This window comes from Mus caroli, unplaced genomic scaffold, assembly GCF_978045245.1.
Source record: "Mus caroli unplaced genomic scaffold, Mus_caroli_1 scaffold_2, whole genome shotgun sequence".
Taxonomy (NCBI): domain Eukaryota; kingdom Metazoa; phylum Chordata; class Mammalia; order Rodentia; family Muridae; genus Mus; species Mus caroli.
This window is the reverse complement of record NW_028227257.1, coordinates 110,245,607-110,267,641: the sequence shown is the minus strand read 5'-3', so window position 1 is coordinate 110,267,641 and position 22,035 is coordinate 110,245,607. Positions and strand designations below refer to the sequence as shown.

Genomic DNA, 22,035 nt, shown 5'->3' with positions numbered 1-22,035 from the left:
TTTTTTTTTTTTTTTTTTTTTTTTTCCTGGAAAATATAGCACTAAGCATGTAGTTAGTAGACTAAAGACAGGGTCTAGTATTCCCACAGATATAATGAAGAACAGACTTTTACTCTGCAGTTTTGTGGAAATACAGTTGTTGGGTGGTCAGACAGGGGGTTATACTCACTTGGGACCCCCTCCTGCCCACAGCCACCTTAGAGCTTTTAAATATGAATTGGTGTTTTACTCTGTAATTTTCCATTTTACTGTAGTTGGTTGATCTTAGTGAACTTCAAAATAGTAAGTTTTATTTCTTTAAGCAGTGTTGCACCTGGTGGTAGGTAGACCCTATTGGTTAGGAGGCTAAGGAGAGAAGATTGGATTGCTTAAGCCCATTCATTCCGAACTGTTACTAGAATACCTAGGCATAAAGCTTAATGCTAGGTCCAAAAGTCACTCATGCCAAGAGAAAACACATCCTAGGTGGGTGATGATGATGATGATAAATAGATAGGTTGATAATAGATAATAGGTAGAAAGAGGATAGATTGACAGATGATAGGTATCTGATAGATCAATATAGATTAATAGATAGACAGACAATAGATTGATGATAGATAACAGGTAGATGATAAATAGACAGATGATAGGTGACAGATAAATAGATAGATAATAGATAAATAAATAGATAGCTGATAGATAATAAATAGGTAGATGATGATAGAAAAAATGACTTACCTGTAGCAGTAGAAAAGAGACATTTTCTAGAAAGGATAAAACAAAAGCCAGAAAATACACAAGCAAATGGAGCTGTGTAGCCTAACTACTTGAACTGGGAGAGGCGTCTTTCTTCTGGTAGCTCTGGGGACTCCTGGGATAGGCCATTTTCAGCTCCAGTCCGGTGCTTTCTGCATGGATCCTAATTCCTAGGCCTGGCTATAGGAGCAGCCTAAGGACACAGTGGCACCTCCGTCTCAAACAAATGGATACAAATTGTCTCAGTCACCAATGTCACTAAACTGTCCAATTCTCAAATGTACCATTGAGCCAAAGACTGAGCCTAGCCAGGGTCTTCCCTTCAGACCTGATTGGCTTGCCCCAACTCTTACCAGGCCTGAGCCCTAGCTTCACTGGAGTGAGAGGGGAAATCTGCAGTGGAGGGCCTTCTGTCGATGAGGGCAGTCTCTCTTTGCTGGCAATGTGAGGGTGGGAAGGCGGATGGAGTTCTTTTCCTTTTCTCTTTTGTGTGTAAGAGCAGCCTTCCTTCAAAACATGCTTCTCCTTTCCTTTTTTTTTTTTTTTTTCCATTGGCCAGGCAGGACCGTCACTGAGCAGCCTGTGGGTGAAGCACTCCCACCGGAAGTGCAGCCCATGAAAGGAAGGCTTGTAGCTCCTGCTTCTCCACGCAGCTCACACCTGTCGGCTCTACAGGAGGCTCTTTTAGACCTTTCATTGTCTTAAGGGTCTGTCTCCCTAGGTAGCACAGGCTAGCCTCAAACTCACCATCCTCCTGCCTCAGGATCCTGAGTGTTTTGTTTATGAATGTGCATCACTAGAACCTAAAGTTTTTGAGGACTTAGAGTCATCAAAGCCAGAAGTCAAAATAAATCCTTTGGCCCCAAAGTAGCTTCTTTCTAGTGTTTTAAGACAATGACAAATATCTTTAAAATGGAACAGCCTCACAGGCCTTTGTCCAGTTTCCTTGAATGTTGTCTCTCCTCCTCCTCCTCTTGCTCCTCCTCCTCCTGCTCCTCTTCCTCCTCCTCCCCTGCCTCCTCTTTTTTCTAAATGTCTTTCAGAAGTCTCCTCACAGTGTACCCAGTTATGTCCTAAACACTTCACTCCCTGAGGTTAGTGACTAAACAGACCTTCACGTTTTGAAAAAATGCATGAACTACCCATACCCTCAGACCACTTCTCTCTTCCTCTGCCTCCAGGTAGATACCCTGGAGGTGATTCGACATCCAGAAGAAACCACCAACATGAAGAGACAAACCATGGCTTCTTATTTTCGGGTATGGAGGCTGCCTTTTCTGTGCTCTACCTGTGTCGAGAACGGACCAGCCCAACCTTCCCACATGTCTTACTCAATGTTCTATTGATGTGAAGAGACACCATGGCCATGGCAACCCCTATAAAGGAAAACATTTCACTGGAGCTGGCTTACAGTTTTGGAGGTTTAGCCCATTTTCATCAATGCAGAAAGCATGACAGCAAGCAGACAGACACGGTGCTGGAAAAGTAGCCGTGACTGCTGTATCTGGAACAGCAGGCAGCAAGGAGAGAAAACCCTCTGTGACACATTTCCTCCAACAAGGCCACACCTACTCCAAAAAGTCACACCTCCTAATCCCTGTCAAGTAGTGCCACTCCCTAATGCCCACGCATTCAAATATGTGATCCATGGGAGACAGTTTTACTCAAGCCACCATGCCCTGTGAGGTCCAGACAATGACAGAGTCCATGGAACCAAACACAAATGCCAGTTAAGAAAGGAGTAGGCAACCAAATCTACATACCAAGTTCCAGGCCAGCCAGACCTCCACAGAAAAACCTTCTTTCAGAAACAAGGGAGAAAAGATTAAGAGAAAGGAGGAGGCTGTAAAGAAAGAACACCACACACAGAGCTCATTTTGTTGACTGTGCTGGGAGTCTTTGGGCAGGTTATTGGCTTAAAAGCGACGAGAAACAATGTCCCACCAAATAACAGTAGTTAGTAACATTTAGGAAGTACTTTTTCAAGTTTGTGCACTGAGAAAAGCATTGGCTTCATTTTTCCAGGTTTGACTGACCCATTTTCCTGAGCCCTATTATTCTTGTTTCTGCCACCGCAGTTTCTGATATTCTATCTAGAGAAACGCTTCTGCCTGCGGTGTAAGAACAATACACTTAGAAGTGTTCTATCAAGTACACTTAGAGTAAAGCACCTGGGCCCTTTCCACCAGTTTGCACTAATCCTTATGAAACAGCATTTGGAGACTCTTAGAGATGATGTGCGCTGGGAGAGCTGGCTCAGGCAGCTTCATAGTGGAGATGCTGTTGTTAGGAGAAATCAGGAGCTGATCTCATAGACGGAGAATGAGATGGTAAGCCAGGGTTGGCATAGAAAAGTATTCCATGGGAAGGTCTGGGCTAGGGGAGCTGGACCGTGGGCTAGAGGATGATGAAGCAAGCTGAAGGAATAGGACTCGGGAATCCGCACTGTAGATGGAGGAAGGTTCCTTAATGGAAAGCTATCGACGTCCAACCAAGATGGCGGAGTTTCATAGGCAGAGCGGAGCCAGGCTCACAGTGTAAGTGGTGGGGGCCTCAGACCTTGAAGTCCAGGACTCCACCAATGGAATGATGCGATTTCTCTGACAGCACCTCTAGCAAGCAGCTCTCTGCTAATTTCTCTTGGATATTTGTGATTTCCCTTTCTTTCTTATCTTCCTCAGCCTAATCCGGTCTTCTTTACCAACCCTGTTCTTGTCCTCCTAATATCTGATGTGTGTGTGTGTGTGTGTGTGTGTGTGTGTGTGTGTGCGCTTGCGCGCGCACATGCATGTGTTTCCCTTTGAGACTTGGAGGCTGTGATGTCATCCTTAAGATTCTCAGTGTCCCTATTAGAGGACAAACCTCTAGTTTATAGATTTCAGAAATATGACCACGCCAAACAGTTTGGAATCTTCAAAATACTTGTCTCTAAATGCTAGGGCAGAAAAACAAGATACCTTGGTCTGCTAGGCAAGACCACTTCTGATTGTTAGAGGAGTGATTTTAGAAGACTGGAACTCATTTTTCATGTCACTTCTAATTGTCTTTGAGTGCTCTAACAACGGACAACCCTGAGGGACACACCCCTGTCCCACGAGCCCCTTTCTTGCTGTTTATGTGTTTTTTCTTCTCTGTAAGATATGTAATAGTTGACTATCATAATCTTTTCCTCTAATAATCTTTCCCTATTCTTCCTGCTCCTCCTTGTCCTCCTCTTCCTTTCCTTTTCTTCCTCTCCCTTCCTCATCCTTTTACAATCAATGTTATCAGTATGATTTACTGTGACTTTCTGGTGGTGCTCAGGTGAATAAATCAGCATGTCCCCATGCTGGGTACTATGGTATGTCATCATTCTGGATAGTAGAGGGCATTCCAGGCTAACCTAGAACATGTTCTTAAGTGGGTTTCTGTCCTCTAGAGATACTGCTTAGCACCCAGAGTGATTTCAACCTTACGGCAGCTGGAGGGAGAACTTACCTTGCCATCTCCTGTTACTGATTTCCTGTTCTTTCTTGACCATCTCTAGTGCCTCACAAGCCCCACCCCCACCCCACCCCCCATTGCTCTGCAGACCCCAGTGAGTGAGGCCTCACTTCTCACTTCCTGTTTGTTCTCTCCCTGCTAGTATTCTCTGATGGATCTGCTCTCCAAAATGGTGGTTGGACAGCCCCACTTTATTCGTTGCATTAAGCCCAATGATGACCGCAAGGCCCTGCAGTTCTCCCAAGACAGAGTCTTGGCCCAGCTTCGCTCCACGGGGATCCTGGAGACCATCAGCATCCGCAGGCAGGGCTACTCCCATCGCATCCTCTTTGAAGAGTTTGTTAAAAGGTCAGTGTCCTTGGCTGTGCACGTTGTACACCCTGTCTGCCTCTGCCCTGGAAGACTGATTCTTCTCACAAGACCCCTCCCAAGGCTTCCCTCTAAATATGCAGTTGTTATTAATACCAGCTGTCATTTTACTTGTTTAAATGTTGCATTTATATTACTGCAGACGATTCAACAATAGGCCAGACTGACATCTGATCACATTTTAAAAAAATGTTCATATATATTTTATATTATAAATTCTTAAGTCGCAAACTTTCTGGATATTCCAGGGTGGTAACAGAAGCAAGCTATACTCTGGAGGACTTGAATGTGCCCTTGTTCCCTTTCCACTCCTAGGGCCTGATTACACTATTACAGAGGTCATCAGTACTCTCCCAGCCCCTAAGGTGTTAGAAGAATCCAGGGCAATTTAGGTACTCTCCTTAAAATGCAGTCTCAGTTACCTATAGGACAATCCAGTGAGCCAGCCTTTCTCTTCTCTGTTCAAAAGGCGAAGATCTTAGGACACAAAGTGATGTGACTTTTCCAAGGTCCCGTGGTATAAATGGAAGAGTCAGAATTTGAACCCCAGCTGGACAGCTCCACTCACCCTTTACATTTTTAATCTCCTCAATTCAATGCAATCAGTGTGTGTTTATTATGAGACATAAAATGGAGTGGGGGGTTTCCAAACCCAGAAGCTGCCTTATCTAAAGACGCTAGTTGGCTCTTCTGTCCACAGCTGGTTCAAGGAACCTGAGGTGTCACATAGTCACAGGTAGGAAATAACTGACAACACTGCAATAACAACAAAACTCACCTTTGAGAAAGAAACATAGCTATCAAAGGATGCTCAGAGGGAAGTAAGAAAATCTTGTAAGATCTGTCACACCCATATTGTCTCTTTACTCCCATTCTGATATATACCAGAATATATATATGAAATATATATATTGAAAAATGACCTTGAATATATAATATATTATATATCCTGACCATATACATAATTCATATATGGTATATATTATATATATATGTTTGTGTCATATATATGTGTGTGTGTGTGTGTATACACACATACTGAATATTATATATGTGTATACAAATATATATATATATTATATATGTGTATATATATATATATATATATATATATATATATATATATGTTAGGTTGCTTCATTGAATCCCTCCAAACTCTGCTAAGTTCCATGAAAAAGTTAATGGGGAAAAATTCTTGCAATAGATCTTCTAAATTTAAAACAAGAAAGAAAAAATATTTAACTGTATCTTTAAGCCTTTTTTTCCTTCAATCTTAAATTTAGAGCTGTATGAGGGGGACAGCAAAGATAATTTTAGCTCATGAGTGTAACTGCTTTTAGGTACAAAATGTTGAATACATAAAAACATTTAAGAAAACAGGTCAAATGGTAAATAGACTGGTACCTCTTTGTTCACGATCAGAAAACCATTAGGCAGATACGAACAAGAGTTTCAAAATGTCAGTAAATCTGAGCGTATCAAAGATTTCTGAACCAGAGAGTTAATTGGTGTTTGGAACCTTTTGAACAACTAAACAACAAAATGGATGAGCTAGCAGCAGTCTCCCCTGATGTTATTCAGCAAATATGTGCTCTTATCTTCCCACTCAGGAATGCTATTTTGTCAACTCTTAGCAGGAAATAGGCGGACAAAGCAATCAAAGGCAGGGAGCAGAGGCGAGAGGTTTATCAAACAGAGGTAAATAAAAGGTAATGTTTCCTTAGTGTTGCTCTCCAAAGCTTCCTGTTTTCTGATACTCAAGTCTGAAACATGAAAGGTCCTGTTTCTTCTGGTTCCCGTGTGTCCTTCTGGAATACGGACCTTCATCCTTAATCCCCCCATCACTCAAATTTGCAGACTCAGACAAGCCTGTTTCCTCTCTGTGTCCTTTTGAAATTTCTGGCAAAGTGCCTTGGGAGAGCTTCATCTCCTCCTCCATCCAGTCAAGGGCCTTTGAGGAGCTCATCCACAGAGCTGAGTGAGCTGGACGTCTTTATCCAACTCAGTGTTCTCAGGTACACACTGAGGGAACACGTGGCAGTGCCATGCAGGTACTGAGGCTTCCTGGAAGCCAGGCAGTTGAGCGCATCACGGAACACCAAGGGGCAGCTTCATGTTTCCTGCTCAGTAGGCTCTGAAGAAGGAGGTTGCCTAAGAAGGTCTGCCCTGGGTGGACACATTGGCCTGCATGGGTTAAGTGTGTGCAAGCAAAATGTCTAAGAAAAAGGACCAAGGCTAATAGTTTGTTTACTCTACAAAGTCGAGAGATTTAGTAAAGAGACCCAAACACAGTAAAAGATGTTCTCATCTGCCAGGCAACAAGGGATGCTATGCAGGATCCCACACAGGCTTGCCCCAGTCACATCCTCTGGGCAGGAGACCTGCATACACACACACACACACACACACACACACACACACACACACTTTAGTCATTCAATGCACAAGGAAACTCTTGTTTTCTGTTTTTTTCCATAGGGCTGGGGTTAATTCCCAGCACCTAAATAGTGGATCAGAACCATCTGTAACTCCAGGCCCAGCGGATCTGGCATCCTCCTCCAACCTGTATGAGCACCAGGCATGCCTGTGATGCACAAACATACATGCAAGCAAAACGCTCACCCTTAAAAAGTAACGTCATTAATAGCTTTTAAAAGAATTGGCTCTATTGACTGATACTTTCCCATAAGCAATATTCTGAGGCTTCCAGTTTTTCTGTGTCTTCATCAACACTTGCTGTTGTGGATCTTTTCATTGAGTGTGAAGTAGTTTCCCCTAGTAACTTGACTTACATTTTGTGATACAAAGCATCTGTCCATGTGATTATTGGTTATTTGTGATAAGTTGTTCTCTGCTGGTGAAATGACTCAATTCAAGCCAGATTAGAGTATTTAAAGGCAGGTTTATTGGGAAGCTGCTCTCAGGCCAGTTTACTGGTCCTAAGGAATGAGGCCAGAGAAGTTGCCATGGGAATGGAGACAGAGGGGAGGGGGAAGAAAAAGAAAGAGCAAGCGCACATAGGGAGAGAGAAAATGCAGAGACAGGGGGCGAGGGGGAGATGGAAATGTCTATGTCACATAGGGCAAAGCTTCTGCGGAAGGAGAAGCCCGGCCCCTCGGCTGGAAAGTTCAGGCCAGAGGTCAGGATATGCCAGCCATGCCCTGTAACAGGTAGGGACTGAGGGATGCTGGGAGAACCTGGAGGCCAGGTCTGCTTTGGTAGGTAAAATATGCACCTCATCTCCTTGTCCTGAACCCCATCATCCCAGCCTTTTGCTGATAACAAATGAATAAGGCGTGGCATAGTCATCTAAACTACTTCCTGCTGACACTGGGGCATTGTTATCAGAGGGTGGGGGCTTCAAAGAGCTGGAATGTCGGTCAGGTTTGGGAAGAACAGCAGGCTACTATCCAAGCTCTGCAGGACTAACTGAGGCTAGGGATGAGAAGACCCAGTTGAAGCAGCTAGTGAGACTATTGGGGGCGTATCTGTGGGGAGCCACTTCAGAGCTATTCTGGATGCAGGAAACACCTGGGCTTGGTAGATTGGTGGAACAGATATGTATGTTAGGGGCAGCAGATAAATTGAGGAGTTTAGGGAATTTTTTTTCTCAGGTGTCCATTTGAAACTTTTGGGCCCATGGTCTTGGTAGTTGCGGGGTAGGGGAGTAGAGGGGAGCCCTGAACCAGGGAAAGGGAAATAGTCAGGGAAATAGGCTGCTGATTGACAGTACTTATCTGGAGGCCATTTGGCCTGTGAGAAGTAGAATGGTGTAGATTCCCTGAAATTTGTAAGAATTTTTTTAAGCTTACAAAAAGAGATAAATTTTAGATGTGTTAGTATTACCACTGTTAAATGTTAAAGCTCTGAACTTTGAAGTCTCAATACAACAGAGAGGGGAAGAGATTGGAAACATTTTTCCACTTCTTTTATATACCTTAAATCACCTTCTTAATCACCATTGACGTTTTTTATATCCTCCAACCTTCATACCTTGCATTTACCAACTTAAAACAACTTCCTAGACCCTCAGACACTTCTTCTTTCACCAATCAAGTCCACAAACCCCTCAGAGACCTGAGAAGGATAAATTATGATCTAAATAGCCTATATATTAATTAAAATAGCAGCAACTAGTCCAAAGTTCACTACTTAGACAGTTGCCCCAGGTTCCTGTTGTCTGGCCCAGCAAATCTGATAGGCCTTCCTGTAGAGGAGGAGCTTGGAAGACTAACCTTGAGGCATGTCTGCTATCCTGTGTGTCCACAGTTTGGGCAGGGTACTGGCGACAGACAAGGCACTGGAGAAGTCTTGCTCAGTGGTTGGCCAGTGGTTACCATAGTCCAGGGGAAGTCCTTTGTTATGCTCATGTCTTTTTAGAGACCCTAGGGAAGTCACTGTTAGGATTTGGGAGTCTCTGTCTGCCACGAGAAGTTTAAGCATTTGAAATGCCATAGTAAGCAGGTCTCTGAGGTGCCTGTGGACTGTCTATCTATCTATCTATCTATCTATCTATCTATCTATCTATCTATCATCTATCTATCCATCTATCTATCTATCTATCTATCTATCTATCTATCTATCTATCTATCTATCATCTATCTATCTATCATCTATCTATCTATCTATCTATCTATCTATCTATCATCTATCTATCTATCTATCTATCTATCTATCTATCTATCTATCATATATTTGAATAGACAAACTTTGCTTGCTTCTAGTTACCCTTCATAAGTGTAACCTTGAAAATATATACAGGTGGGTAAAGCCTATTCATGTTAAGTTTGAGCCTTAAAAAAAAAAAACTCATGAATTTTGAATTGAAGATCTTCTAATATTAAGATAAAATTTTTAATCATAGATACAGTTTCATAGAGAGACTGGTAACTTTGCTGAACTTACTATATGATACCATTATAGGTCATTGCAGTTTCCTGTATGGCTTAGTTTATCCAAACAGCTGAAGCTTAAAAGACAGAAGTTAGATTTGGCGATCAGCAAGGAACTGAACCCCTTTGCCCGCCCCCCTCCCACCTTAGTTAAGATAGTGGTGAAGTTATGAGTTTCCCATAACAAAGATGGCTGGTAGTCATGTGGCTGCCCTTAATTAACATGGCAGTGAACCTTCTTTATCCCATAGCCAAGATGGTGGCCCATGGGATGCAGCTAAGCAGCCATAGCAGGCAATTTAAAGTGAGCAGACTGCTCTCTCACCACCACTGTTACCATCACCATCACCACCAAGGCCTCAGATGGTTGAGAAGGAGGGGGTGGGGGTAGGGAGTACCTGGATCCATGTATGTGGAGGTGCTCAGCTGCTGAAGTTGTGTTTCAGGGATGGGGGGGAGGGATAGGAGCACGGTTCCCAAAAAATTACACATAGAGATTTCAGACCAATTTGGATAAGTTTTTCAGTTTTAGGTCCAGTGGCACTGATTCTCCTAGGCTTTGCTGGAACCCAAAGGCTGAATTGTGCAGCATCCTGCAAAAAAGCCTGGGGAGGGGAAGCCTCAGGTCAAATGTCTTTGAATGCAAGGCTCTCTCCTGACCCCTGCTCCCCATACCTCCCTCCCTCTCGTCTATGCCCTCAGACATATGTGATCAACATCGGTGTGATATAAGGTATGTGATGAACGAATATTTTCTTTCATCTTCTCTTTTTTAAAAAGATTTGTTTATTTGTTTATGTATATGAGTTCACTGTAGCTGTCTTCAGACTCACCAGAAGAGGGCATTGGATCCCATTACAGATGGCTGTGAGCCACCATGTGGTTGCTGGGAGTTGAACTCAGAACCTTTGGAAGAGCAGTCGGTGCTCTCAACTGCTGAGTCATCTCTCCAGCCCTTCATTCTCTTTTTAATTTATCATCCTCTTCTTTCTAATTTCTTCTCCCCTTCTTTTGCCTCCTGCTCCTCATATTTCTACTTGAGACAGGGTCTTATTATGTAGCCCTGGCTGGCCTGGAACTTGCTATCTAGACCATGTCGGTCTTGAACTCACAGAGATCTCACCTGCCTCTGTCCAAGCAGTGGGATTAAAGGCATCTGCCACTATACCCAACATCTTTTCACTTTCTTGATAGGTTCTTCTGGGGGGTATCATTTTTTCTTTGTATGAAGCTCTGTGTCTTTTGTTGTTTGTGTCCTAGTTAAGCAACCACATAATCTAAGGTTACAGAGATTTACTTCTGTTTCTTTTTCCTAATGGTTATATGATTTGAGTTCTTCTATTTTATACCTATGATCCACTTTGCAATATTTTCTGTGTGTGTGTGTGTATGTGTGTGTGTGTGTGTGAGCTAGGGGTCACACATCATTTTTTTGTGTGTGTGTGGCCGTTGGCTTTTCATTCCCTTCCTGATTTGTCTTTACATTTTGTTGAGTATGATTGGACCATACCTGTTACGGTTTCTTTGGGATCCTGAATTCGGTTTCACAGACCTTTTTGAACTCTTGTTCATGTGTCTTAGTTTGGGTTTTACTGCTGTGAACAGACATCACGACCAAGGCAATTCATAGACAATATCTAATTGTAGCTAGATTATAGGTTCAGAGGTTCAGTCTATTATCATCAAGGTGGGAGCATGGCAGCATCCAGGCAGGCACAGCAGGTAGAGCTGAGAGTTCTACATCTTCATCTGAAGGCTGCTAGAGAAAGACTGACTTCTAGGCAGCTAGGGGTAGGGTCATAAAGCCCACGCCCACAGTGACACCTACTCTAATAAGCCCACACCTCCAAATAGTGCCACTCCCTGGGCCAAGCATACACAAACCATCACACTATCCTTCTACCACAGTGTCCTGAATGGACTTTTGCCCATTTCACCCTCTGAGGTGCCAGCCTGGAGTTTATCTAAAATTCCCATGGAAGCATGTTGCTCCCTCCACTACCAGGACCATCCAGACACCACTAGGGAAGTTTTGGTCCTGCTGCTTGGTGAAGGGGAGTCTTCCTGCTTTGCTACTCTGCTTTTTCGGTTACCTGTTTGATCCTTTACCTTTATCAAGCCCCAGTCAAAACTGAAGGAGTCAGGAGTCCTCAAAATACCAGGCACGGTTCCATTCTTTGTTACCTTTGTTCACTGCGCAGAGTCCTCAGTCACTTGGGCAAGCTGATTCTTTAGGGCTTTGAGCGGCATTATCTTCTCTGTGGTACTCATGGAACATCCCCAGGCTGGGCTAGAGGTCCTCCAGGTGCACTTTATTGATAGTGCTGGAATATGGATTACCCACCTCTCCTTTCAATCCTAACTGCTGGGGAGGCCCAGCAAGCACTGCATCTGGACTGTACTGCTGCTCAGGTTAGTGGCTTTAGAAAGATTTGTGAAGTTTGAAAAAAAAAATCTCACTTCGTCTTCATGTCTATTATACCATTCCTGACTGTGCCTCTGGCCCCTGCTCCTTAGAAGTAGGTGAAGGATACATTGGAGCCTGGGTGTTGAGTTGTAACTCACTCAGATTGCAAGGTACATCAGAGACTGGCAGAGCATGTGATCATGGGTTGTTTTAATTCTTTATCAATAAGAGCAAAACAAAACAACAACAACAAAAACTTGAATACATTGGTTTTTAAAGGGCTCTAGCCAAGGTTGGAAAATATTGTCATTTATTAGAGGTCATATAGAAAGAGTTAATTTGGCTAATTTGCCTTCCTTTGTTCTGTAACAGAGAGAAGTTTTGGCTTTGGTTTTGTTTTGAGACAAGGTGGTTTCTCTGTATCTCTGGCGGTTGGGGCTTGGAGCCTCGTTGCAGAGTGTGAATACATCTTACAGAAAGCTATGCTTGCAGGAAGGCTGTTTGCTCCTCTGACACATGAGTCATGAATTTCTTAATAATAAGTGACCAACGAGCTGAAGCAAAAATTAAAAGAGAATAATATATAGGCTTATAAAATCCAGCCCAGTGTCTGGATGCAGGGCATCAAGCAGTCATACCAAGTCACTGGCCTCTCCTTTTGATTGGTTTTGTCTCTGAGAATTAATTCTTACACAGTAACCGACTGTAGCAGTAAAGATCACATGCATATCCTTGGACCAATCTAAGACAAGGAAAGACTTTGGGACAAGGGCCTGGATGAATGATTCAAGTGCCTACTTGAATCATGGTGTAAGGGACTCCATTAAAGGAAAGACAGGGGAACATAGGCTAAAGACCAAGTGTGTATTACCCTTTATTTTGACAGGCCTATACCCCTGAATTACCCTAACCACACAGAAAGCTTACCCTCGTCTATTTACCTCTTGGGCCCTTTAAAAGAATTGTCAAGGACAAACTTTTTGTTGACAAGACTGGATGTTAACTTAGAAAACGAATTATATACTGGTTCTGGAGAGATGGCTCAGCAGTTAAGAGCACTGACAGCTCTTTCATAAGTCCTGAGTTCAATTCCCAGCAACCACATGATGGCTCACCACCATCTGTAATGGGATCAGACGCCCTCTTCTGGTGTGTCTGAAGACAGCAACAATGCACTCACATACATAAAATAAATAAACCTTTTTTTAAAAAAAGAATTATATATGACTGTTTTAATTCAAACATTTCACTGTTATCTGTCTGCTTGCTTGTTTTGTGTTTTATACAATTTCATATACTCTGAAGAAGATTACCGAAAGGAGTTTCCAACCCCACTTCCCATCAATTCTGGCTCAGCTTCTTCTGTTAGGTGACATGTATCTGTGGCCATGTCAGTGTATTTCATGATATATCTGATGCATGGGGGGATCTGAGGGGAAACGGCACTTTCCCCCCTTGGGATCTCTTCATTATTTGCAGTCTGTGAATTGTTCCCTTTATTCTTTTCCTTACTGCAACATCGTAGCCACTATCTATGATTCTCCTGATAGAAACCTCTCTTTGTTTCTTCAGGCCTGGGTCTTCTTTCTTCCTACACAAATATTCACTGAGCTGTTGGCCCATTACCTCTGAGCTCTGATTTTTCCTGCTGCCTTTTCCTGCTTAAGAACAATAAAAGAAGTTCCTCGTTCCTTGTGGCAGTGAGTGTTGTGTCCTTAGTGGGGTCGGAGCTGACTCAAATTTGACTGTCAGGAGAATTACAACTCTCTAGCTCATCCCTGATTCTAACCCTTTCTATAGCAGCTGACATGACATAAACATGACATTTTATGGCCAGTGACTCAATTGAGTACAGATTCCTTAATATTTATTCAAGAAACAAGATGCCATCACGTCTAGTAAGATTCCAGGTAGCTGGTCTTCTCCCCAGGACAGCTTTCAGGGTTCTGGAGTCTGTGCAGGAAGAGAACAGGGGGGTCTCATGTTCCAGGTGTGCAAGCATTTAACTGTTCTTCACATACCACTCAGTTTTGAATGATTAAATTTAAAATCTATCATAAAAACATCTTCCTCGAGAGTTGGAGAGAAAAATCTGGGAGTATGGCTACTTCTGCATTAACTTTCTTATTTTTAATTTAATATTTATGGATGTTATGCCTGCACATATGTCTGAGTGCTGTACGCGTGTCTAGTGCTCAGGGAGGCCAGAAGAGGGTATCAGATTCCCAGGAACTGGTTTGAGATTGTTGGAGCTACCATGTGGGTAGTGGAAATCAAATTCAGGTCCTCTAAAAGAGCAGCCAGTGCCCTGAACCACTGAGCCATCTCTCTAGCTCCCCTTCATTAAGTTTAAAGATGCCCTCACATTTAGATCCTCCTCCTCTTGTCATGTTACTTGGTTATCTCAGATAGTTTCTGTGAGCTGCAGAGAGGGTGGAGATCTGGACTCTATAGTTACAAATTGGTTGTTTCTAATGTCTTTCCTGCACATGTGCTCTGGTCTATCTCCTCTCATGGTGGCCCTCTCCACCCCACACCCACCCATGTCCTCCCCTCTTTCCTCCTTTCTACCTCCCCGCACTCTCCTCACTTAATTTTGAAGCCCCACCTGTCTCCCTCTATCACCCAATCACAGGCTCTAGCCTTTTATTGAGCAGTTAAATCAGGGAGCAAGATTCACGTAGCATCACTTGGTGTGCAAGAGGATCTGCTTATCTGGGGGCAACCAGATCTTGAGAGCCAGTATTAGCGGCTCTCAAGACCAACCCATTAAACGTGGACCCCAGTTGATTGTCCTGGTTTAGGAGGTTTAGGGGGCACCTTGCTCGAGGAAGGTATGGCACTGGGGTGAAATTTCTTTTACTGCTTTGTGCTTGCAGTAAGTTTCTTTTACTGCTTTGTGCTTGCAGTAAGGCAGTGAACTCTCAGCTGCCTGCTCCTGTCCACGGCTGCTGCTTGCTGCCATGCCTCTTACCATGACAGACTCTCTGGAAACATAAGGCCAAATTAACTCTTTGTGTCTTAACTTGCTTTGACCATAGAGTCTTATCACAGGACAGAAAGGTAACTAAGACAAGCAACCAATTAAAAATATGAATGAATAAAATTAAGAAGAAACATTTAAAAAGAAAGTAATTCAGTGCAAACCATTTTTTTTCTACTACACACCCAAGGTTCTTTTTAAGAGTTATTGCTACTTTCTTGACCCAGGGCATACCAGTTTTGAAGCAGTCCAACTGAAGAAAACCTCTTTTGTCTTGCTCTTTCTTTTTCCCTCTTCTCTCTTTATTTTTCTTAGTTGCCTTTCTTTCTTTCTCTGTTTCTCTCTCTCTCTCTCTCTCTCTCTCTCTCTCTCTCCCTCCCTCCCTCCCTCCCTCCCTCCCTCCCTCCCTCCCTCCCTCCCTCCCTCCCTTCCTTCCTTCCTTCCTTCCTTCCTTCCTTCCTTCCTTCCTTCCTTCCTTCCTTCCTTCCTTTCTCTCTCTCTCTCTTTCTTTCTTTAATTCCTTTCTTTCTTTCTTTCTTTCTTTCTTTCTTTCTTTTCTTTCTTTCTTTCTTTCTTTCTTTCTTTCTTTCTTTCTTTCTTTCTTTCTTTAATTCAGTTTTCTCCTTCTACCATGCCAGTCTTAGGAAACAAACTCAGATTGTCAAGCATGGCAGCCACTAGTGTTACCTGTTACTACTGTCACCTTGCCAGTCCCTGCCTGCTCCATTCTGAGGGCGTCTGCTGGACTGTGATTTTTAGATGACTTGAGATCATACTAATGTGAGCAATACATTGAGTTTTCCTCTTTCAATCATCCTGTCAAGTGCTTTGATATTTCTCCTTTCCTTTTCTATACCTTCCCTTTGTGATTAAAATAAAATGAATGAAGAGATATAAACACATTGAATGTTCTGATGATGTCCTAGCAAATGTACAGCTGGGAAGAAACCCAGGGATAACTGTGGAGCCAGTAGGCTAGTTACCAAACTTTTATATTCATCAAGGGTCTGAGCCTCTCAGACGCTTCGAAGATCGCCATGCTCCAACAATCCTTCTCTTACTCTGAGTATTTATACTTTTTTCTTTTTTACCCTTCCCCCCCCCCCTCCCCCGAGAGCTTCCTTGGCATCTAAGTTTGAAATTCTGACCCTCTTGCCTTCGGATTCACTGCCAATCAAATTAACCAGTTACTTCCTGATTCAGCCACATCCAAGTTCTCAGGACAGAGGCAGAATGTAACAAGATTCTTGCCCCCACTTCCCAAGCCTGGTATTGCATGCTTATTCCACCATGCCTAGGCAATGTTTGCATTTCTGTTACAAGTTAGTGTATGATGAGCATGAATTATTTCTGATTCTTGGTGTCACTGTGGTTTTCTTCACTTAAGCTTATATAAAGTATCAGCAGTGGAATCAAAAAACATTAACACATACCCCGTGTTAGCCAAGTGCTGTCATGTGACAGTTAATGTCAACCCTCAACTTGACACACTAGATGGGCCTTGGGGAGTGTCTGTGAAGAACTCTTCTTAATTATAATAATGAATGTGGGAAGACCTACCCACATCATTTGCCTAGAAAGGGTATCAGGACCGAATAAAAACAGAGAAGGTGAGCCGTGCACTAGTGACCCCACATCCGTCTCTGGTCTTAACTGGCCAGCTCGCTCTCATGTTCCTGTTACATGACGTCAGAGCAGTGAGGGACTTTAACCTGGAGCTAAAATAAACCCTTTATCCCTTTTGTTGATTTTGCCAGAATATTTATATCAGCAACAGGAAAAGGAACCAAGACGCGCAATAAGTGATAGAACATCAGAGAAATATATAATCTCAGGCCTTCAGCACAACTTATCCCAAGGCCCACATTTAGAAGCATTTCTAAGGATGCAATAGATAGAATCATTTTTCTTGTTTGGTAGCAGATGGTGGCCAGCTGCTCACTTTCTTTACTGATGGCTAAACATAAAGGGAGAAAAAAAATGTGGCTTATGGTAAATATAAGAACTTAATAAACGAAATCTGGAATTTTAGACACACAAAGGGAAGTGGGCAATTGGGGGTAATTATCAAATTATCCAAGCCAAAATTACTGTGCTATCTTTGTTATCTACATGAAAGAAAATTCTCTAAGTGGATTGGATTACTCAGATAATTATCCAATGTTTTGGGGTCTCTGATGAGACAGTCTGGATGGTCATGGATAGAGACAGAGAATCCATAAGTGACCACTGGAAACAGGCAAAGGAATATGCCTCCTGGCTCACGATCAGAACGCTGCAGCTTGAAGGTAAATGATTTTGATGCAATTTGTAGACTTATAATCTTTTGACTTAGGATGGGTCTATATAGGATTAAACCAAATAACAATCATTACCTAAGGTTTTAACTTACTTTTAATTACAAAAATGTGTAGTTCATTTACGCTAAAATTATTATTTTACATATAAAACTAAATTTCTTTTCCCACATGCGTGATGTCATTTCCTGGCATCCGCTAACCGGTGCCTCCTTCTGATGGCGCTGCTGTTAAGCTTTTGGTAGTTCCAGCAGCCTGCCTTTCTGTTCTAGCTGTGGATCCACGTGGTACTCCCAACTTTCACGCATCCCCATTCCACTTCCGATCGCTCTCTGTGCTTCTTAGTTAGACATTTCGCTGCTGTAGATATCGAAATCATTCCTGTTAGCTAGCAATGCTCAACCAACAGTCAGGAAGATTTCTACAAGGTGATTTCTCCGTGATTGACTTTTGCAGGAGGAAAGTGGTGATTTCCCTTAGAAACCCTCATAAATTCTTTGGGTTAAACAAGGTAATTTGTGGGATTCCCTCTCTTCCTTTAGAAACATTGCCACAGGGTGGGGTGGGGGAGGGAGAGGGTAGTTACTTTGTTTTAGAATTTTAGAATTCTGTTTCTTTCCAGGATTCTTCAACTTTCTCACTAAACACAGTTCCTTGGAGAGCTCTTTGAAAATACAGATTCCTAAGGCCAGGCACGGTGGCACATGCCTTCTGGAGGTAGAAGCAAGTGGCTCTCTGTGAGTTTGAGGCCAACTTGGTCTGCAGAGCTAGTTTTAGGACAGCCAGGGCTACACAAAGATACCTCACCTCAAATTAAAACAACAGGAAGAAAGAAAGAAAGAAAGAAAGAAAGAAAGAAAGAAAGAAAGAAAGAAAGAAAGAAAGAAAGAAAGAAAGAAAGAGGGAGGGGAGAGAGAGAGAGAGAGAGAGAGAGAGAGAGAGAGAGAGAGAGAGAGAGAGAGAAAACATTCCTGAGTCCTGCTTCCAGAGTTTCTGACTCATTCAGTAGGAGTGTATAGAGAAAAGATGGCACATTTGCATTTTAACAAGTTTCTAGGTACTGAAAGAGACCCTGTAGGTGGCTCTTAAGAATGCCTTGTGAAAGAGACTGTATCAATGGAGTTGACTAATTATCTTGACAATGTTGTTTGAAACTTCACATCTGCAGTGAGTATATACAGACTTTTTCCTTGAACCACCGTGGACCTGGGCATCCTGGAGCCAATCTCTATGGATACTGAGGGGCAACTGCATTGTTTGCTGTATTTGTGGGTCGTCAATAAGTTAACTGACTCCTTGGACTACCATGGGTGGAGAGAGATAAGTGACACTCACTCAAGTGATGATATTATACATTGGTGTGGCCTTTGGAAAACACTCAGGCTTTGTTGGTAAAGTATAGCATGGACACACTCTTTCTTTTGTTTTTCAACACAGGGTATTTCTGTGTAGCCCTAGCTGTCTGGGAACTCACTTTGCAGACCAGGCTGGTTGTGAACTTAGAGTTCCACCTGCCTCTGCCTCCCTAATGCTGGGATTAAAGGTGTGTGCCACCAATTGCCCAGCATAGCGTGGATATATTCTATGAACTGATAGTATACTTAGGAAAATGATTAGTAGGAAGGTGTCATACAGTTTGGAGCTCACTTAGCTTGTCATGCTGCCCAGTGTCATCAGACTTGGTGCAAGCCCTGCCTGACTTCAGCCGTGTCTGTATGTGCCTCTGGGTTAAGTGCTTCTAGCCTAGGTGTTGGCATTCTGTACTTCTCTCGTTAGAAGATAAGGTACAGAAGACAAAATCAGGAGTGGAATACAGAAATAAGGATGACTATGTTAAAACTATTTACTTTCTGTGATGAGAGAGAGCCAGGGAGATATTATCAGTTCATAGGAAAGGTCAGAACAGCAGGATGTCTGTGAAGTAAAGGAATGTTGAGATGAATAATAACCAGGAGCAATACTGGCTTCTCATAGTGGGGAAGAAATCAATTAAAGGACCACCAGACTCCGAAGACTTTATGTATTTATCAGGAGCTGCCATTCAGCAGTGCTGAAGACAGACTCCAGGGCCTTGCTCATACTAAGCACCCTCTGACACTGACTATAGCCCCTGCCAGCGCCAGCCGTGTAGAAAGTCACAGAGTAGCTCGGGGAGGACAGACAAGGCTAGAACCCAGGGTTTAGACAGACAATGTGTGCAGCTTTCCACTGGGAAGCAAAGGACTTTCATACCCCAGGCCAAATGCTGTTAGATGCCTTAGCATTGAAGGAACCTCACAGCTGGTGCTCAGCCCTAGGAAATCAGCACTGTTGGCAAAAGCCTTGTAATCCGGCTTGCCAGAGGCATACACAGGTTTTAGAGGCAAAAAAAGCTAGGGCGTCACAGGTGCCAGTTAGAGAGTCAGACCATGCTGTGGGGAGCGTGGGATCCAGAGATAAATGTGATGGGAGCAGAGGCCTGTGTTTGCCTGGAGTAGACTGGGTCTCAGCTCTCCCCCTTACCACATTCCCAAGTATGAGCCAAGTTTCATTCTGCCTTCCTCCTCGTTTCAAAGGCAGGCAGACAGACAAATGATAGATATGTGTATATGTGGCATATGAAAGTGTATATAGATAGAGAGATAGACGTGTACATCAATATATATCAATATACATACACACAAATCAATAACTAAGCTCCCTCCAGGATCTAAATGCTTCTCAGAGGGATCTTCTAGGCCCTAGGAGCACTGAGTTACAGTTTGGACAGGACAGAGAGACAGTTGGACTTGCTATTCCAATTTCTTCAGGCAGTTCAGAAGCCTCTCATCTAGGTGAGATGAAATTCTCCTCTACCCCAACAACAGCCAGTTACTTCATGGGTTTCTACCTGACATGGCATCTTAAGAAGCTGATAGCAGTGGTCTCTGTCTAAAGGCCAGCCACAAAGATGGATGGGGCTCATCAGAGGCACAAAGTGAACGTGTGTATGTAGTGTGTAACCACCTTTGTGTGTGTGAGTGTGTATGTGGATGTGCATGTATGTGCATGCATGTGTATATGTGTGTGTATATATATATATATGTGTTCGTATGTGTGTGAGTGTGTGCATGCGTGTGAGTGTGTGTGTGCGTGTGTGTGCGTGTGTGTGAGTGTGTATGTGTGAGTGTGTGTGCATGTGTGTGTGTGTATGTGTGTGAGTGTGTGTGTGTGTGAGTGTGTGTGCATGTGTGTGTGAGTATGTGTGTGTGTGTGTATGGAGAGAGAGAGAAAAGTTTAAAATGTCCGCTTTAGCATTCTTGCTCATATGGTTAGTTTTATTCTGACATTTTGCTACATGGTTTTTATTACTCACATCTGATCTTGGCGGATGACATCACTGTCTCCTCCTCCCCCTTCTTTGAGATTTATTGACCATTTTGTACAGTCTCATTTTATCTTCTTTGTTGATCTGTTACTTGTAGCTCTTTGCTTGGCTATTTTAGGGGCTTCCTCTTTGATTTATGCCACACATCTTTAATTTTTCTTAGCCTACCTTAAATCAACATGTGGCACAAGACTCTTGTGATAATCCACCTCGGTTTCTTTTCATCTGACCTTTATGCTAGGCTTGTCTTATATTTCATGTCTCTGTGTATTATAAACCTGATCTATTACTATTTCTTTTGCCCAGTCAAGAATATGGTAGAAACATTTAAGTCATAAGAAAAGTATTTGGGATATTTACTATTAGATAGCTCTCATACTAGGCCATTGACCTTTCTGATAGATTGGCACCCCCATCTCGAGTTATCATTTTCTGGAATTGTTTCAATGGACTTCCTTTAGCATTTCTTTCAGTGAAAATCACTAGGGACAAGTTCTTTCAGCTTTTATGTCTTTTTTTTTTTTTTTTTTTTTTTTTTGTCTCTCACATGGGCAATTTTACTAAAAAGCAAAACAAAACAAGAGCAAAAGACTGAAACCCCAAACAGAAGTTTACCCCACTGAAGGGAGGTCTCCAGAGTCAGGCCACCCTCCATTGGGGCTAAGTGTCCTGCTACTGCACGAAGGGGTTGGGGATGGCCTCCGTGCCATCTGTGGGCAGATGAGCACCACCGAGGTGCCACAACACACTATGAGCCCCAGCTGCCGCTTGTCCTCCGTCAGCTTGTCCTGGTCATCGGAGTCTCTGTATACTCAGTGGTTCCGTCTAGCACCAGGATACTGCGTGCTTCCCAGCCTCCCAGGAACTTCAGGATGGTCTTTCTTTCTTCCTTTTTCTCCTCACCCACTGTCTTGTCACCATGCGCCCGCTTTTATGTATATTAAGTCATCTTCTTTTGCTGCATCTACCCTGGATGTTGCATGTATCTTCTCTCAGTTCAGTTCAGTTCAGTTCAGTTCAGTTCAGGACTCTGCTCCCCTCCTCCCTCCCTCACAGGAGTTGCTCCCGTTGAGAGCTCTGCTGTTAAATATGTCCATGTTCCTCTCTGTGTGGTTTGTCATTTTTCTGGAAAATTTCCTCCTGATCACGGGTTTTGAGCAGCTTCATGGACTGCCCTTTGACGTAGCTACCTTCAGCTTGTGTGTGGTGTCCACTGAGTTTCTTCAATATGTTGGTTTATAGCTTTTAGTAAATTTGAAAAAAATCTTAATGTCACTTTCTTTAAACACCCTTTTTTTGGTTTTGTTTTGTTTTGTTTTTTTTAATCTGTGTCCCTTTTTCCCTCTCCTTAGGGACTCTAGTTAGATATATTTAAGCCTCTTGAGAGTGCCTCAAAATTCACTAAGCTTTTTGCTTTTTAAATTTAAGTTTTCTCTGTTTCTTTTTCTTAAAACAAACAAGCAAACAAACAAACAAACCTGATTTCTATTTGTGTGTGTGTGTGTGTGTGTGTGTGTGTG

At 42.9% G+C, this 22,035-nt stretch overlaps 1 protein-coding gene across 1 annotated transcript in view; it reads left to right on the top strand.

Annotated features, from left to right (window-relative positions):
- The window catches only part of Myo3b (myosin IIIB), a 336,609-nt gene that overhangs the window by 187,266 nt on the left and 127,308 nt on the right, over nt 1-22,035 (top strand). Inside the window, exons 23-24 of the mRNA XM_021150395.2 lie at nt 1,920-1,997; nt 4,364-4,569. Of these exons, the coding sequence (XP_021006054.1) occupies nt 1,920-1,997; nt 4,364-4,569 (284 nt within the window). The remainder of the gene's footprint in view (nt 1-1,919; nt 1,998-4,363; nt 4,570-22,035) is intronic.